Source organism: Erythranthe guttata, chromosome 14 (genome assembly GCF_056151865.1).
Source record: "Erythranthe guttata isolate IM_541 chromosome 14, IM_541, whole genome shotgun sequence".
In the NCBI taxonomy this organism is placed as follows: domain Eukaryota; kingdom Viridiplantae; phylum Streptophyta; class Magnoliopsida; order Lamiales; family Phrymaceae; genus Erythranthe; species Erythranthe guttata.
The window spans coordinates 25356062-25371316 of record NC_142546.1 but is presented as its reverse complement, the minus strand read 5'-3'; the positions used below and the strand labels follow the sequence as shown (position 1 = coordinate 25371316).

The 15255-nt window shown below is 35.3% G+C and overlaps 3 protein-coding genes and 1 long non-coding RNA gene across 10 annotated transcripts; 2 read left to right on the top strand and 2 right to left on the bottom strand.

Moving 5' to 3' along the window:
* Positions 1 to 270: 270 nt before the first annotated feature.
* Positions 271 to 5688, bottom strand: LOC105959555 (protein TIC 22-like, chloroplastic). Of its 3 annotated transcripts, XM_088812991.1 has the most exons (12): positions 5338 to 5688; positions 4911 to 5018; positions 2804 to 2900; positions 2504 to 2723; positions 2342 to 2382; positions 1717 to 1813; positions 1436 to 1621; positions 1269 to 1325; positions 1008 to 1073; positions 854 to 925; positions 681 to 716; positions 271 to 460 (listed from the first exon to the last, which is right to left on the bottom strand). In XM_088812991.1, exons 4-12 carry the CDS (start codon positions 2546 to 2548, stop codon positions 398 to 400), a joined length of 663 nt encoding a protein of 220 aa, XP_088669117.1. In that variant the 5' UTR covers positions 2549 to 2723; positions 2804 to 2900; positions 4911 to 5018; positions 5338 to 5688; the 3' UTR covers positions 271 to 397. The 3 variants fall into 3 exon arrangements, 2 of the variants coding, with proteins under 2 accessions (XP_088669117.1, XP_088669116.1); XM_088812990.1 differs by lacking the exons at positions 2342 to 2382; positions 2504 to 2723; positions 2804 to 2900; positions 4911 to 5018; positions 5338 to 5688 and having other exon boundaries at positions 1717 to 2241; XR_016029515.1 differs by lacking the exons at positions 854 to 925; positions 2342 to 2382; positions 2504 to 2723; ... (1 more) ...; positions 4911 to 5018; positions 5338 to 5688 and having other exon boundaries at positions 681 to 753; positions 1000 to 1073; positions 1717 to 2241.
* LOC105958825 (uncharacterized) lies at positions 2998 to 3970 on the top strand. Its single transcript, XR_016029516.1, has 6 exons — positions 2998 to 3068; positions 3148 to 3210; positions 3373 to 3435; positions 3543 to 3602; positions 3731 to 3766; positions 3858 to 3970. It is a non-coding gene; the product is annotated as an uncharacterized LOC105958825 (long non-coding RNA).
* Positions 5689 to 6223: 535 nt separating the features above from the next.
* On the bottom strand, positions 6224 to 11154 carry LOC105959553 (protein TIC 22-like, chloroplastic). Of its 5 annotated transcripts, none has more exons than XM_088812988.1 (11): positions 10817 to 11154; positions 10046 to 10153; positions 9208 to 9320; positions 8237 to 9099; positions 7653 to 7777; positions 7372 to 7557; positions 7187 to 7243; positions 6914 to 6979; positions 6758 to 6829; positions 6556 to 6591; positions 6224 to 6417 (listed from the first exon to the last, which is right to left on the bottom strand). In XM_088812988.1, exons 4-11 carry the CDS (start codon positions 8274 to 8276, stop codon positions 6355 to 6357), a joined length of 645 nt encoding a protein of 214 aa, XP_088669114.1. In that variant the 5' UTR covers positions 8277 to 9099; positions 9208 to 9320; positions 10046 to 10153; positions 10817 to 11154; the 3' UTR covers positions 6224 to 6354. The 5 variants fall into 5 exon arrangements, with proteins under 5 accessions (XP_088669114.1, XP_088669115.1, XP_012839133.2 ...); XM_088812989.1 differs by having other exon boundaries at positions 8237 to 8756; XM_012983679.2 differs by lacking the exon at positions 9208 to 9320 and having other exon boundaries at positions 8237 to 8756.
* An 88-nt stretch (positions 11155 to 11242) lies between these two features.
* LOC105959554 (uncharacterized) lies at positions 11243 to 13137 on the top strand. The gene is made up of 5 exons (XM_012983680.2): positions 11243 to 11501; positions 11689 to 11755; positions 12088 to 12163; positions 12305 to 12633; positions 12756 to 13137. Exons 1-5 carry the CDS (start codon positions 11309 to 11311, stop codon positions 12796 to 12798), a joined length of 708 nt encoding a protein of 235 aa, XP_012839134.2. The 5' UTR covers positions 11243 to 11308; the 3' UTR covers positions 12799 to 13137.
* The last annotated feature ends 2118 nt before the right edge of the window (positions 13138 to 15255 follow it).

The window sequence follows — 15255 nt, the reverse complement described above, 5'->3', positions numbered from 1 at the left end:
TTGGTTTTGGTCCTTCTTCTTCTCCCCAGTTTTAATTCTAACCACATTACTTTTTCTTTTATTTCACACCGTCAAATATTAAAGCTACGTACAAATTGCGTTTGTAGGATGCATGTTGCTTCAATTCAGTTCTTGATTTGATGGGTGCTTTGTTTGACTATCAAGGGTAGATTGGTCATTTTATTGGAAACTAAATGTGTTGGGATATTTTATTGAGAAGAGAACAAGTAGTGTGATGTATTCTGTTAATACTTAATATCATTTTATGTATTTTTTTATTGGGAGAAAATATTATTATTTAATGAAATTAATTTGGAGAAGTAAATAAATATAGTACTAATAGTAGTATAGAAAAACATATAATAAGTTGTTCCAGTATTGAATTGTAAATAAAAATTTACGAGGATTTTCCACCGGGAGGTACGAGGATAACATTGTTCCACTTGGACGTTGAGCAATCCTGCCAAAAGAAAAAAAAAAAATATATATATATATATATATATATATATATATATATATATATATATATATATATATATATATATATATATATATATATATATATCATTACTTTTGCTCAATTTGCTTCATTACTACGAGATAACCTTGTTCATGAAATACGTAATTAGACGGTCGAATGGAAGAGAAAGGGAAAGCAAAGTCGTCGAAAGTTTCCTCACCTTCATCTCTTGTATTATATCTTCAAGAGCAGTCACCTACAACACAACACAGTGTATTGTAACTATAGCTGGTCTATAATCGCAATCAAACCTCATGATGAGTTTCGTTAATTATAGGTGTATTAATTAAAATTAAACCCCATGCAACATTTTAATTGAGACAAACTTGGAACCTGAATAATATCTGATTTTTCATCAATGTGATTTGTTTGCTTTTTGCCACGTAGGGCGTTTTCTAGATCCACCTGCACATTATAAAAGGAAGATGGGAGATGATATAATACATATGAAAATACATATGGCACTAGAAAATATTTACTAATTTACCTTTCGAAAGAAAGCAGGCGAAAGGTTATTTGGGCTTCCATCGACTCTCACCTTTAAAGCATCTGACTGCATCCCATATAAGAGACTTAATTACTATTAAACGTTTTTTTTTGTGTGTGTGTATATATGTTCAGCTAGGGTTAGAATACGATATTATCTTTGTTTCTCGTAAAAGCTATTTCGGATAAGAACGTATCGAAAATTTCAAAGTGACGGAAAATATGGAATGAAAGAGTAAATGACTAATTTAGTAAACTGAACCTGGAAGACGGGAACCCCAGTAAAGGTGTCACCATGAAAACCAGCTTTCTGTCTTTCCTGTAGGGAATAAATAAAATAAAATCCATCTTAGTTATCAACCAAATTCAACAGAAACATGCCATGCGCGCGCGTGTGTGTGTGTTCGTAGTCGAATATTTGGTGCTGACCTGAAGGGCATTTTTAACTTCAGATTTATCCGGGACCAACCTAATATAAAAATGTGGATAGGCAACCTTATCTGCCACAAACCTATTAACAATATCTGGAGCATACATAGGTAAAAATTCTCCCACAAACCAATGGCATATAGATGGCATCGCCTTATGGAACCCTACTTCTTCAATTTCAATAATCTGTGTATGTTTGCAATATTTAATATATAGTTACAAGTCTTAAAAATCGAACAAAATTGATATAAATAATTTCTGGAATATTAATCAATAACTACCTCGGCAAGTGGAACCTTAAGGGTTTGAAGGCCACCTTGCTTCCTGTTGAATTCTACTGTGTTGTAATCCGCCGCTGAATCCTGAGCATCAGCTTCACTGAAAAAGAATAAATTAGCACTCCTATCTACCACGTCAGAACGTGCAAGTGGATGCCTATGATTGGATTTCAATCTATAAACTGGGACATCTTTCAGTCGCTCTTTGATCACCGACAAGTTTGAAGAAGAAGAAGAAGAATCGATTTTCATGTTATCTAATTGATCGACAGTTCTTGCCTGTGATGGAAGTTTGGAAGAAAACGGGTTTGGGTTTGGGTTTGGGTTAGGGATCCGAAGAAAGTTGGTGAAGTGGGTTTGGAGATTACTGAATACATGATGAAGGGGGTTCTCTTCATCGGAGGATTGTTTAAGTTTGAAGAAATTCATGGCTTTTAACTAGGGTTCCAATTATTTTGATGTTTCAAGAGACAGTAACCAAATATTTCAGTTAATATTTGTATATATATATATATATATATATATATATATATATATATATATATATATATATATAATTGAAATCTTTTTTAGGACTTAAATACCACCTTCCAAGTAAAAGGCCATATTCAACAGAAGTAAATCATACCAGGGATTCTGCACGTACTTGATTTGGACTTCTTTCCAACCCTACAAATAAGCACAATTCTCAATTAAAAAAATACAACAATTATATATTATATAATATAAATATATGTGCGTATATTATGTATAGGTTTTGTTTTTTTGGGAACAGAGAAGAAAGATGAACTGGTTGAAGCCAAAAGAGCAATCTTCGCAACCTCCTCTTTGTCATGTCTTGAACTGCCTCCAAACCAACTTCTCCAACATTACTCGAGCGATGCCGAACCGGTTTGCTTCTATTTCTTCTTCTTCAGATAATAGTCGACCAATTAGTGGTGGCGGTGGTGGTGGTGCGGCTGATTACGCACTCTCTAACACAGAAATCAAGAACCGCTTGGCTGAGATCCCTGTATATAAACTGTCAAACGATTCACAAGATAATATAAAAGGTATTTCTGAATTTGGGGATAGAAAGATTGGATTCTACTTCTTAAATAAGCCAGATGCTCTCAATTTTAAGGAGAGGATTGAATGCTCGCCCGACGCTCGAATCTTTGATGCTCGACTTACAGAGGTGTGTACACCTGCAGAATCATTACACAAGATTACGACTACTCATGCATATTACGCAATTTGCTAATTCTCATAATTGATCGATTCACTTATTTGAATTATAGGTCATCGATTTTGAAGGAGACCCCGCTCCCATAAGGTTGATACCAGAGTTATCCGAAGTAAAAAACGCCATACAGGTGTGGAATCACTTCTACTAGTAATAATGTATTTCTTCTTTAGATTTTACTATTATTTCTTCATATCAAATATGCACAGGAAAAGAAGAAACATATTGCGGGTTTTTCAGATGGGGTATTTGCTGGAGTTCCAGTATTCCAGGTTCTACTTTCTAAACGATCCTCGGTTTTTCCCCCCATTTTTTATATCTTCAAATATCTGATATAGAAGAGAAATTAATGTCTTAAAAAAACGAAGATCACCTCCCTACCTTTTTTTCAGACATGCATACAAACTGATAATTGATTTCATAAATTGATTCAGTCAGACAGGTTGATAGTTAAAGGCGAGGGGGAGCAGAAATATCGTCCTGCTTTTTTAAGGAAGGTAAGAGAAAGGGCAAAAACTATACTTCACTTTATTCTCTTTTAATATTATATATTTCTACATTAATACATTGACATTCAATCTGTGTTGTGTTATAAATTATGCAGACGGACCTCGAAAAGGCTCTAGCTAATGCTAAAGCACCAAAGCAAAGAGGCACTATTCAGGTTTTTAATTCACATACTGTTATATTCCTCTTATACACACACACACACACACACACACACACACACACACACACACACACACACATACACACACACATATACATATTCCTAACCCATATGCACATTAGGTTGCAGCTCTGGAAGATATAATACAAGAAATAAAGGTGAGAAGCTTTAAATGTTTTCGTCATTTAACGAATTTATGTGCCTATCAAGTGTCGATTCATACATACATATATATTATATATATTGCAGGATTGCTCAACATCGAAGTGGAACGATGCCGTATTTGTAGCTCCTGGTAAAATCATGGACATGGTGTTTGAGAAGGAGGACAAGTAATTAATCTAGCTAGTTGGATAGAGTTTCATAGTTGTCTGTGTTCTCGTATCATAGAATTGCATATAATAATGTTTTCCCTGTTTTGAAACTACCAAACACGATGCAATAAAATACCTGATTAGGGAAAAGGAAACTGCATTTATGTGTTGTATCAACAGCATTGTGGATTATAAGCATCATACACCCGATTGGTTGGATGCAATAAACGGCTGTAGACCAAGTGTTTGAAATATTGCCCAGAAGAAACCATTTCAAAATAAAATAAAAGCAATTTATAATTCCACACCTTGATTTTGCAATCATCACTTGCAGAAACCAATTTTGGCAGAAATCAGAAAATGTGTATGAATCATGAATGTCATCCAAGAAAAAATTTCAACATAACATTACTCTTCATATAATCAAACAAATAAATCATTTGCTAATAACAGTAAATACAGAATATTTTCGATAATTTTATTATAAGTAATTCAGCTAAGACTAAAGCACCAAAGCAAAGAGGCACTGTTCAGGTTTTCTTAATTCTGATAATGTTGTTATTACTATGGCCACGTTTGGCTCGACTAAATATCCTGATAAATATGTATATTCATATGCCCGTAACTAGGTTGCTGCTCTCGAAGATATAATACAAGAAATGAAGGTGAGAAGGCCTTAACAAAAATATCTAGTCGTTTATTGCATTTCCGTGCCCATCAACTGTTGATTGTCATATATATTTTGCAGGATTGCTCAACATTCAAGTGGAATGATGTCGTTTTCGTACCTCCGGGTAACATCATGGGCATGGACATATTTTTTGAAGAAGGACAACTAAACTAGCTAGTTAGATAGAGTTTCAAAGTTGTCTGTTTTTTGGTTTCATAGAATGTGTATAATATAATGATTTCCCCATTTTATTACCTGTCGAGCAAAATGAATTATTTTACATAATAAGAAAAGCATGATTCTTCTATTTATCATTACCTGATCATAAGGAACTACATTTGTGTGTTCTATCAACAGCATGATGGATGAGTATTATACACTCGACTGGTCGGATGCAATGGCAGTAGACGAAGACTTTCTCCTTTCCTATCAAAATGATTGAATTTCTCATTAGTTTCGGTAATCGGTAAAGAAAGTAGCTATATGTTAGCATGCCAAAATATCAGCAAATAAGTTCTATTGTAAAGATGAAAACGAAATACGGTTATATACGAGAATCGCAATGCTGTAAAGTTCACTGTTGCTATGTATGTTTTTGTGTGCTTGGTTTATCCCTTCATCCACACACACACACACACACACACACACCAATAAACTAACAAGCGCACACACTAGCTGTTATCGATCGCAACCTGAAATAGCTACAGAAGGTGAAATGATGCAAACAATGTGTTCGAGAAAATACCTCAAAGAAGTTGTGGTGCTGGAAAGTTTGGGAAAGTAGCTAATACTCCGTGGTTTGACCTCTTCAAACGCAATCGAAGTCCTGTGGTGGTGGAAGAGATCCATACGGAGGGGGGAACTTTTGAATTTGAGGAGGCTGATGCTGAAAATTTTGATGAAGATTGGGGGTTTTGCTTGATCGGTTTTTTCTCCGGTCGTTTTCCTCGGAAGAAGCATTGAATGAGCTGGGTAATTCGAGAACTCCTCCGTCAAGAAAAAGATTTAAAAAAAAAAAAAAGAGTATCCATTGCAATTTCCCACCGAGTTCTGGAATTTTTTTTTTTAGCCTAATTGTTAGGGATTTGCCCACTGCAATTTGATTTTTTTTTTTTTTTTGGATAATTAATTTGATTATTTTTATTATTTATTGAAATTTTGAAAGAATGATACCACTGTGTACAGGAAAGGCGGGCCTGCTAATTATTCAGCTCACTGGGCCAAGTATTTCTCATTCAGCCCAATAAATGTACTTGTGTGTGTTTATTGCATTTAGCACCCCTAAGTTTACTCTAATTATTAAAAGTGCCTCACACTATTAATATTACCAAATATTCTCCTATGTTGCAGTTTTTTTTTCAGAAAATTACCCCCAAAAGGCCAAAACTATTCATTTAGGGGGTTGTGAGATGAAAAAGTTTGATAACCCTTTCAACCTTTTAAAAAAAGTTAAATTAGAAGTATAAATTACCAACCAACCCTCATTATCAGAGTTGGTATCTAGCATTTACCAATAGGGTTCGAGTCCCCCTCCCCTACTACCCCTACCCCTTGTAATGGACTTGAATTTACTAAAAAAAAAAAAATAGTATAAATTACTACTACTTCACGTGTCCAAATTCATTCTTGTTGTTGAAACTTAATATTAAGAGGGATAAATAAATTCATGTAATAACTCATAACACCAACAATTCAATATTGAGATAAAATTAGTAGAAAAACATATACTAAGTTGTTCCAGTATTGAATTGTACATAAAAATTTACGAGGATTTTCCACCGGGAGGTACGAGGATAACATTGTTCCACTTGGACGTTGAGCAATCCTGCCAAAGTAAAAAAATATATATCATTACTTTTGCTCAATTTGCTTAATTACTATGAGATAACCTTGTTCATGAAATACATAATTAGACGGTCGAATGGAAGAGAAAGGGAAAGAAAAACAGCGAAAGTTTCCTCACCTTCATTTCTTGTATTATATCTTCAAGAGCAGTCACCTACAACACAAACACAGTGTATTGTAACTATAGTTAGTCTATAATCGCAATCAAACCTCGAGCGAGATTTAGTGGATAGAGCTTTTCAAACATGATGAGTTACGTTAATTATAGGTGTATTAAGATTAAACCCCATGCAACATTTTAATTGAGATGAACTTGGAACCTGAATAATATCTGATTTTTCATCAATGTGATCTGTTTGTTTTTTGTCACGTAGAGCGTTTTCTAGGTCCGCCTGCACATTATAAAAGGAAGATGGGCGATTATATAATACAAATATGAAAATACATATGGCACTAGAATATATTTACTAATTTACCTTTCGAAAGAAAGCATGCGAAAGGTTATTTGGGCTTCCATCGACTCTCACCTTTAAAGCATCTGACTGCATCCCATCATATACGAGACTCAATTACTATTAAACCTTTTTTTTTTTGTGTGTGTGTGTGTGTATATATGTTCAGCTAGGGTTAGAATACGAATATAATCATTGTTTCTTGTAAAAGCTATTTCAGATAAGAATGTATCGAAAATTTAAAAGTGACGGAAAATATGGAATAAAAGAGCAAATGACTCATTTAGTAAACTGAACCTGGAAGACGGGAACCCCAGTAAAGGTGTCACCATGAAAACCAGCTTTCTTTCTTTCCTGTAGGGAATAAATAAAATAAAATCCATCTTAGTTATCAACCAAATTCAACAGAAACATGCCATGCGTGCTTGTGTGTGTGTGTGTGTGCGTATTTGTATGTTCGTAGTTGAATATTTGGTGCTGACCTGAAGGGCATTTTTAACTTCAGATATATCCGGGACCAACCTAATATAAACATGTGGATCGGCAACCTTATCTTCCACAAACCTATTAACCATAGCTGGAGCATACATGGGTAAAAATTCTGCCACAAACCAATGACATATAGATGGCATTGCCTTATTGAACCCTAATTCTTCAAGTTCAATAATCTGTGTATGTATGCAATATTTACTATATAGTTACAAACAAGTCTTGAAAATCGAACAAATTTGATAAAAATAATTTCTGGAATATTAATCAATACCTCGGCAAGTGGAACCTTAAGCGTTTGAAGGCCACCTCGCTTTCTGTTGAATTCTACTGTGTTGTAATCCGCCGCTGAATCCTGAGCATCAGCTTCACTGAAAAAGAATAAACCAGCCCTCCTATCTGTCACGTGAGAACGTACAAGTGAAAGCCTACGATTTGATTTCAATCTATAAACCGGAACCTCTTTCAGTCGCTCTTTGATCACCGACAAGTTTGAAGAAGAAGAAGAAGGGGAAGAAGAAGAAGAAGAAGAATCGATTTTCATGTTATCTAATTGATCGACAGTTCTTTCCTGTGATGGAAGTTTGGAAGAAAACGAGTTTGGGTTTGGGTTAGGGATCCGAAGAAAGTTGGTGAAGTGGGTTTGGAGATTACTGAATACATGATGAAGGGGGTTCTCTTCATAGGATTGTTTTAGTTCGAAGAAATTCATGGCTTTTAACTAGGGTTCCAATTATTTTATTTTGATGTTTCAAGAGACAGTAACCAAATATTTCAGTATAATACTTTCTCTTACGAGCATATATATATATATGTAGGAAATATCATAATTGGAATCTTCTAGGGTAAAATAAGTACCTTCCATGTAAGAGTCCATATTCCACAGAAGTAGAATCATGCCATGGGATTCTGCGCGTACTTGTTTTGGTTCTTTCCAAACCCTAGTAATTAGCCACCACAATTATAAATATTTGTATAAATATAAGTAGAAACACAAACCAGTCAGTTTTTTTTTTTGGGAAGAAAGAGAAGAAGGATGAATTGGTTGAAGCCAAAAGAGCCATCTTCGCAACCTCCTCCTCCACTTTGTAATGCCTTGAACAGTCTCCAAACCCACTTCTCCAACGTTATTCGAGCAATCCCAATCCGGTTCTCTTCTTCTCAAGTCGAAAACCGGTTCTCTTCTTCTCAAGTCGAAAACCGGTTCTCTTCTTCTCAAGTCTCAAACCGGTTTGCTTCTATTTCAGCTTCTTCTTCAGATAATAGTCGGTTTGCTTCTATTTCAGCTTCCTCTTCAGATAATAGTCAACATAGTGCTGATTATGCACTATCTGACGCAGAAATCAAGAAACGCATGGCTGGGGTCTCTGTATATAAACTGTCAAACGATTCACAACACGAATTATGTCGGCCCTCTGAATATGGGGATAGGGTGATTCAATTCTACTTCTTAAATAAGCCTGATGCTCTCAGATTTAAGGATATATTTATATGCTCGCCTGACACTCGAATCTTTGATGCTCCACTTACAGAGGTAAAAAGTTGTCAAATCATTACACAGGAATATGGTCATGCTGTGATGTATATCGTGTAATTGCTAATTTCCGCTATTGATTCACTTATTCATTTGCATTATAGTTCGTTGATTTCTATAGCAACAGCTTTCCCATCAGGTTGGTACCGGACTTATGGGAAGTAAAAAACGCTGTTCAGGTATGAGACTTCTGCCAACATATAAAAAATTTCACTCTTTACTATTATTCTTTTTACGATTTTAAATATATATATATTTCCGAATAACAGATATAACCTACGAGCTGGCTTCTTACCCACAGGAAAAAGAGAAACAGAAGGCAGGTTTTCCAGACGGTACATTTGCTGGAGTTCCAGTTTTCCAGGTTCAACTTTTTAAACTTATTGATGCACTTCAATGAAGAAAAACCTGTACAACACTCCTCATATTAGTTTCACTAGTTCATAAATTGTTTATCACGTGTTGCAGTCCGATAAGTTGATAGTAAAAGGCAAGGGAGAGTCACAAAAATATCGTCCTGCTTTTCTGAGGAAGGTAAAAGAAAGGCGCAAACTATACTTAATTTCATTTTCTAATATTATATATTCTACATTAATACAATATGTTTTATAAATAATGCAGAAGGACCTTGAAACGGCTCTCGCTAAGACTAAAGCACCAAAGCAAAGAGGCACTGTTCAGGTTTTCTTAATTCTGATAATGTTGTTATTACTATGGCCACGTTTGGCTCGACTAAATATCCTGATAAATATATATATTCATGTGCCCGTAACTAGGTTGCTGCTCTCGAAGATATAATACAAGAAATGAAGGTGACAAGGCTTTAAAATATCTAGTCATTTATCGCATTTCCGTGCCTATCAAGTGTTGATTGTCATATATATTTTGCAGGATTGCTCAACATCCAAGTGGAATGATGTCGTTTTTGTACCTCCCGGTAACATCACGGGCATGGACATAGCTTTTGAAGAAGGACAACTAAACTAGCTAGTTAGATAGAGTTTCATAGCTATCTGCTTTTTGGTTTCATAGAATGCAAATAATATTAATTATTTCCGCCTTTTTATTACTTGTTGAGCAAAATGAATTAATTTATATAATAAGAAAAGTATGATTCTTCTTTTCATTATTACCTGATCAAAAGAAACTACATGTGTGTGTTCTATCAACAGCATGGTGGATGAGTATTACACACTCGACTGGTTGGATGCAATGGCTGTAGACCAAGACGTTCTCCTTCCCTATCAAAATGATTGAATTTCTCATTAGTTTCAGTAATCGGTAAAAAAAGTAGCTATATATTAGCATGCCAAAATATCAGTAAATAAGTTCTACTGTTATTGGCAGTCGAGATATTGCCATTTCAAAATAAAACTAAAGCAACAAAGATCCATGGGAACATACTATGCATATTTAAAGAGAGCAAAAAATACTAGAATCAAGTTACATTCATCAGTATATCATATATTGGATATAAGACCTGAAACTGACGAAAACGTAGAAATATATGAACACAAGCTAGTTTAAAAAGATAATACAACTGCAGGACAAACAATTGTGGGAATTGATGCGTTCTTCGCATCAAGGGGGGAAAGATTTTGATTTATTTCATCAAAAGTTACTTAGGAAGCACAATCATGATATATCTCTTCACATATAGGAACTCTAATCCAGAGTTACTGTGAAACTCAAGCAATGTAGTCTCACCAAGAGACAGCATTAAGACAATACAGAGATATACAAGAATTGCAATATTGTAAAGTAAACTGTTGCTATGTATGTTTTTGTATGCTTGGTCTATCCCGTCATCCACACACACACACACACCAATAGCTGTTATCGATCGCAACCTGAAATAGCTGCAGAAGGTGAAAATGATGCAAACAATGTGTTCGAGAAAATACCTCAAAGAAGTTCCGGTACAGGAAATGTTGGGAAAGTGGCCAATACTCCGTGGGTTGACCTCTTCAAACGCAATCGAAGTCCTGTGGTGGTGGAAGAGATCCATACGGAGGGGGGAATTTTTTAATTTGAGAAGGCTGATGTTGAAAATTTTGATGAAGATTGGGGGTTTTGCTTGATCGGTTTTTTCTCCGGTTGTTTTCCTCGGAAGAAGCATTGAATGAGTTGGGAATCGGAGCCGTCAGCGTCCTGAACCGAGTAAGAGCTGGGTGGAAATATCCGAGTCTAACTCGGCCAACACGTTATTTAGATAAGAAATAATGTGATTTTTCGACCGGGTGGTACAAACAAGGACGACATTATGCATTACTTATAATTGTAGGGGGCACTCTAGAAGAAATAAGAAATTCGAAGGGTATTATGCGAAATATTCAAAAGTCAAAAATATAAGCAGAAAACCCTCCCAGACTAAGAACACAATTACACGTACTAGTATGTGTACTTACCCAAAACATTTGCAGAGCCATGTGCGATTTCGGCCAGTTTATAGCAACCTACATCGTTTTCTGCGTTCTCTTGAAGGGGAGAGATCACATACCAAGACGTCAACAGATTCCTCGAAAGCTAGATCAGTTCATGCCGAAGGAGAAGAAGGGGTTCAAACAACTAAAACCCACCATAAACTTGGTAAGCTTTTTTTGATTTTTTTCTTTTTTTTTTTTTTTTTTGAAATATCAAATGTGTATGCGTTTCTTCTCCGATTTTCAGATATTTGTTTTTGTTCTAGTGTTTTCTCTCTCCATGGGCATTTCTGTTGTTAATTCTTGTTGTATTTTTTCTTCATGGGCTGAAATTTGTATTTTCTTCTCACTAGAAGATGCAAAGGGGAAACTCTTGAGAAACCCTAGGAGTTGGTGGTGTGACTGGCCTCTGTTTATTAGGTATTTTATCTGTATATACATTCTCTACTCCTTTGTTTGGTTTAATTAGCATTTAATTTGTTAGCCATAATATGTAAACCAAAGGAGGAAATACCCAAATCTTATAATTTTCATTGTCCTGTAATTCAACAATTTTTATAAAGAAGATGTGTATGGTAACAACTCTGTTAATGGTACGTATGAGGTTTCGAAATTATGTTTGAAACTGAAGATCTACTAAACGGAGGCATACTTCGAAATTTTATTTGATTGAGAGCAGATTATTAGATTAATTAGCTCGTTCGTACGTTTCATCACTTTGGCCTCTGCTGTATTTGTGTTCCTTACTGCAGATGCATGGGCACAATTCCAGGAATAAGCAACCTAGATCCGTTAACTTGGCCCGATTCTGAGTGGTGTAGTCTTGAGGTGATAAACTACTGGATTTGGGTATTTTCTAATTTTAGTATATATTAGTATGGTGTAAAGAACCTTTGAGTGAGTTGTAGAATTCATCTTGTCCTGCAGATATTAGTGTTATTTTAATAGACGATCCTTTTAATTTGACAGGTGGAGTGCGATGAACCTGAGATTTCTAATACTACAAACTGTGTTTCTCGAGGCGGCATGCCTAACATTCTTGATGGTTCATTAATTGGTTTGAATTCGAAAGAAATGTCGGACGAAAACTGTAACCAGAGTGATCACGTATACACTTGGCTCCATCTTGACCCTTGTCTCTCTCCCACTATCTTGGATGATGATTTTGGTGCACCGAAGAATTCTGAATATTTCCCGAGTCTTTCTGGTTATCTTGTGGGAAATCTCTACGTGCAAGAATATGCTGACAACGTAACTCTCGATGGGCATCTTCCACAGGTTCGAAAATTTATACCAAGGTAATTAATTAAGGTCATAATTAAATTACTTTTCCTTCCACAAACAGCCCCAAGGACATTTTTGCATACATACATTCGAATTAAAGACATACTTACAATTCTTTCGTGATGTAACTTTGTAGGTATGAAGTTAAGAAGATGGGTGAAGGGAGATGCAACTTTTGAACTCTGTTGATCAATGGCTACATATTAGAATCTGGCTATGGTAAAAAGATGGTTCATAATTGAATCTTACAAACTAACCAAAATATTTTTGAGACGAGTGGATCACAAATCTGCTGCTTCGTCTTTTTTGTAAAGGGGCTCATATTGGTATATTCTCATCAATTTCCACGAAACTATGTTGGAAAATAGATAGACAAACGCTTTTTGGTATATGGCATATATGGTTTGTAATTAAAGCTGCATTTTGGAACTATGTGGCAAAATAGATAGCAAATCCTTTTGGCATCAAGATACTTGGTTCTTTGGCATATGGTTTATTATAAAAATGCATTTTGTAGTTATGGAAATATTTTTTTGATAAAGCACGTTTTATTTTATTCAGCAACGTATAAATAAAGGTTGCAAATTAAATGAACAAGACTAATATGGCAATCTTTCTTAATTTTGCTAGCAAAACAGGTAAGATTCGCGGTCTTTAATACAACTCAAAACTTTACTAACTGATTAGTGATTAGTATTTATTTAAAAACTATTAACTAATTGCTCCATTAATTAATATTTAATTTGATGGACCTCATTTAATTTAAGTCATAAAAAAGGCTGAAAGTCAAATAGGGAAACAAGCTAGGCCCAAGCCCATAAACATCCGAAGAAGAAGGAATAGAGCACTGCTTCTTCTCTCTCTGCAAAATAAGAAGGAATAGAGAGTATCACCCGAGCTGCACGAAGTACAACCATGAGATGCATCAACGGAGGAGCGCTTCTTCTCTCTCGGCGAAAGACATTTTCGCTTATGTCCAACCACAATTAATTCGTATCCAGACTTTGCAGGTAAAGCAAAAACCAAGATAATACGTGTTTAGTTGATTGAATGCCTGCTCGATTGTTTGCCCCAGTTAGGGTTTGGGTAATTTTTGCTCTCTTTAATTTTATATAGTATGTTACTATGTTTCAGATGCTTTTTGTTTTATTTTGAAATGGCTTCTTCTGGGCAATATTTCAAACACTTGGTCTGCACCCGTTTATTGCATCCAAATAACCAATCGGGTGTATAATCTGCCATGCTGTTGATGCAACACACAAATGCAGTTCCCTTTTCTATAGTATAGGTAATGAGTTATTCTTACCAGTGTTGAAGCTAATGAAAAATTCAATTGTTTGACATGTGTATCCTGTTTGGTAGTTAAGTAGAAAGGGGAAACATTTCTACGAAACGAAAAACTGAAAACTTCGAAACTTTATCGAACTAGCAGCTCGAGCCTAGATTAGTTATCTTTCTTCAAAAGCCATGTCCATGTTCATGTTGTTACCAGGAGCTACAAAAACGACATCCTTCGACTTGGATGTTGAGCAGTCCTGCAAAATTACATTTGCAAATGAACACTTGATAGGCACGGAAATGCAATAAATGACTAGAGATTTAAAGCCTTGTCACCTTCATTTCTTGTATTATATCTTCAAGAGCAGCAACCTAATTATGGGCATATTAATACGTATATTATATCAGAAATGTAGCTAGCCATAGCAATTGTATCCGGCACCAAAAAAATAAAGAAAAAAAAAAACCTGTATAATGCCCTTTTGCTTTGGTGCTTTAGCATTAGCTAGAGCCTTTTCGAGGTCCGTCTGCATACATTATAACACAACACAGATTGAATGTCAATGTACTAAAAAAATGAAAGTAAAGTAATAGTTTCTGCCCTTTCTCTTACCTTCCTTAGAAAAGCAGGATGATATTTACGTGTGTCTCCCTTGCCTTTTACTGTTAACCGATCTGACTGCAACACATAAGAAGCAATTCATGAACTAGTATTAAACCATAAAACACGAGGTCGCTAGGATGTGACTTTCGATCTATTTTTTTCGATAAGCTTGAAAAGTAGAACCTGGAAAACTGGAACTCCAGCAAATGTCCCATTTGGAAAACCCGCAATATGTTTCTTCTTTTCCTACATAGTTATATTTGATATTAAGAAAAAAAAATGCAAAATCAAAATAAAATATTTATTACTAATAGCAGAAGTGATCCCACACCTGTATGGCGTTTTTGACTTCGGATAACTCTGGTATCAACCTTATGGGGCGATAGTTTTCGCCGTCAAAATCGACGACCTATAATTCAAATAATGAGAATTAGCAAAATTTCTAATGATTCAATAAGGTGTAGTGGTGTAGTTTTACCTCTGTAAGTGGAGCATCAAAGATTCGAGTGTTGGACGAGCATTGAACTCTGTCCATAAAATCGAGAGCATCGGGCTTATTTAAAAAGTAAAACTGAATCGCTCTATCCCCATATTCAGAAACCCCACATAATTTATCTTGTGAATCGTTTGACAGTTTATATACAGAGACCCCAGCTACTCGCTTCTTGATTTCATCCGCAGTGAGTGTGTAATCAGCACAACCACCAATTGTTGGTTGACTATTATCTGCAGACGGAGAAACAGAAGCAAACCG